This window comes from Aplysia californica, unplaced genomic scaffold (genome assembly GCF_000002075.1).
Source record: "Aplysia californica isolate F4 #8 unplaced genomic scaffold, AplCal3.0 scaffold00797, whole genome shotgun sequence".
NCBI lineage: Eukaryota > Metazoa > Mollusca > Gastropoda > Aplysiida > Aplysiidae > Aplysia > Aplysia californica.
Window position 1 is genome coordinate 258,026 of NW_004798067.1, and position 2,205 is coordinate 260,230.

At 42.4% G+C, this 2,205-nt stretch overlaps 1 protein-coding gene across 1 annotated transcript in view; it reads right to left on the bottom strand.

Moving 5' to 3' along the window:
• The window catches only part of LOC101856694 (akirin-2), an 8,148-nt gene extending 6,420 nt beyond the window's left edge, over positions 1-1,728 (bottom strand). Inside the window, exon 1 of the mRNA XM_005109630.3 lies at positions 1,285-1,728. Coding sequence (XP_005109687.1) covers positions 1,285-1,468 — 184 coding nt within the window. The 5' untranslated portion in view covers positions 1,469-1,728. The remainder of the gene's footprint in view (positions 1-1,284) is intronic.
• Between the last annotated feature and the right edge of the window lie 477 nt (positions 1,729-2,205).

Below are 2,205 nucleotides of genomic sequence, written 5' to 3' on the forward strand. Positions count from 1 at the left end.
GTCCTTCCGTGTACTTAGTAGACTTAGTAAAAGTACTAGACTAGACCTCTGGATCTAGTCAGAAGACTATTTCTAAAAAGTTAAACAAGAAACCATTTTTATTTTTTATTTGGCACACACTTCCCAGTCCTCGACACAAGCGGGGATAGCTGGAGAACGACAACTAAACGCCATTGATGGATAAATAGTAACAGCCATCTTGTTTGACCTCACAGGGGGGATGCCTGCAGTGTCATCTGATCACAATTCTAAAAATAGCAACGATTTTGCGTAGGGGGCGGTTTGCACCTTGCGTCCTTACAGCAGTAGTTTCATAACTCCAGGATAACATCACCCCTCCATCCTGCCCCTCTTCCTCCCCTTTATCTTATCCCACCTCTTTCCCTTACTACCTTCCCTCTATGAGAGTCTTTCCCAGTGGTTCTCCCAGTACACTGCATTTGCACCTCACAGTATCCATTTAATTTGCAAACCTTGCAGTCTCTAATTACTCATTTGCAGCTCAGCGTCCTATTGAGTCCAATCTCTTGTCTCTTGTAAAAGTGTTTAATTTCTTGTGCTTAGAAAACTAAAAGCAGCGTTCTGGACTGAAACGGTTGATCATTTGCACTCCTGTGTCAAACTTTTTTGTTTGAACTTGCTTTCGTATCCAAATTGACGTAGAATCTAGAATATATTAGATCTAGAATCTAGATCTAGGCCTACTCTTTATTAGTCTTCTTCTTCTCTGTTTACGTGAAGTAGCATCAGAATCAATCTGGGCGGGGAAAAGGGTGCTGCACAATCACAGACAACCAAACCAAACAGTCTGCAAGTTGCAAAGAAAATGATCCGAGTCGGCAGGCTGCCGTCGTGCAGTCCTGTCGCCACCATGATTGATTAAAAGTGGGAATCCCTCAAGGACGTCCAACAAGGCTGTAACGATAAATAATTAAATAGTGGCCAATGGCGTTTAGTTGTTTTCCACCAGCAATCCGCTTGTACAAGTGTCCTCGACACTGTTCAGGTCATGGGTGACATGATACCAACACAAGCCAACACCCACGAAGAAAATCTTGGGAGGAACATAACAAAGGAAAGGATCATGATGAAAACGAAAAGATGAAGATGAGATGTTTGGTAGCCTAATGAAGTTGTGAATACCATGTTTCTCACAATGATTTACAACAGGCCTTTACTAGGAGAGTCATGGATGAAGATTCACCATACTATTCTGATGTGAACAGTAAACAGAGAGAAGTAACAAAGGATTTGTAGGACGAGAAAGAAAGTACGAAGTCTTACCTTTTGTTAGTTTTGGGGTAACTTCTGAAAATGGCGATGGCGTCAGTTGATGAAGTTTGGTTGGCGGTGTAGTCTGTGCCATAGTCAATGGCATGCATCTCCTTCTTTTGATGGGACCTGGCTGTGAAGGACTGTGAAGAGGGTCGAACTCCAAGGTTCGTTTTAGTGTTGCTCCACAAGCCATCTTGACTTCGATTTCAGAACCGGTTTTACTTGCGTCACTTTGCAACTAGCTGTTCACATACAAATGTACACAACGTGGAAAATATGCAGCAAAACACTTAGAAAAACCAATCCTGAACACTTCTATATCAGTCTGACGGCGCAACATGCACCAGTCAACAAGATGAACAACGATTGCTGAACTCAACTTCTGCTGACGGGGGCTATCCGTTGACAATGGCTGACATAAACATTCAACCAGGCTCAGAGCCTCGTTTTCGTCTCCGTCAACATTCAAAACTCGAACTCTCACCCTGAGCCGCTAGGCCCCAGAATGATCCACCTCCAGAGCGTCAACAATTGCTCTAGAATCAAGAACTAAAAGTGTACAAGAAAACAACCCGATGTTGCCCTTATCACTTTGAGAAGGAAATTGGGAAGTTTGGGAAATTCTCTGGGGAAATAAAAACCGTTAGATCTAGTGGCTAGTGACTAGGCTAGCAGACCTAGGCCCTAGGCCCCTGTTTCAAAGTGCTATAAATAAGCTTAAATATTTTATCATCGCACGAAACAAATATAGGCCTATGAATTCCAGGCGGAACATTTTGGTCGACGCAAAACCCCAAAAATAACAACTGAGAGTAGGCCTAATAAGTCTAATGAGGAACGAAGGACAGAGAAAACTAGAGAAACAAAGAAAGAGAAATTTATTTAAAAAGAGATTACAGTGTATACATTTTACGACCAATGGATACCAGA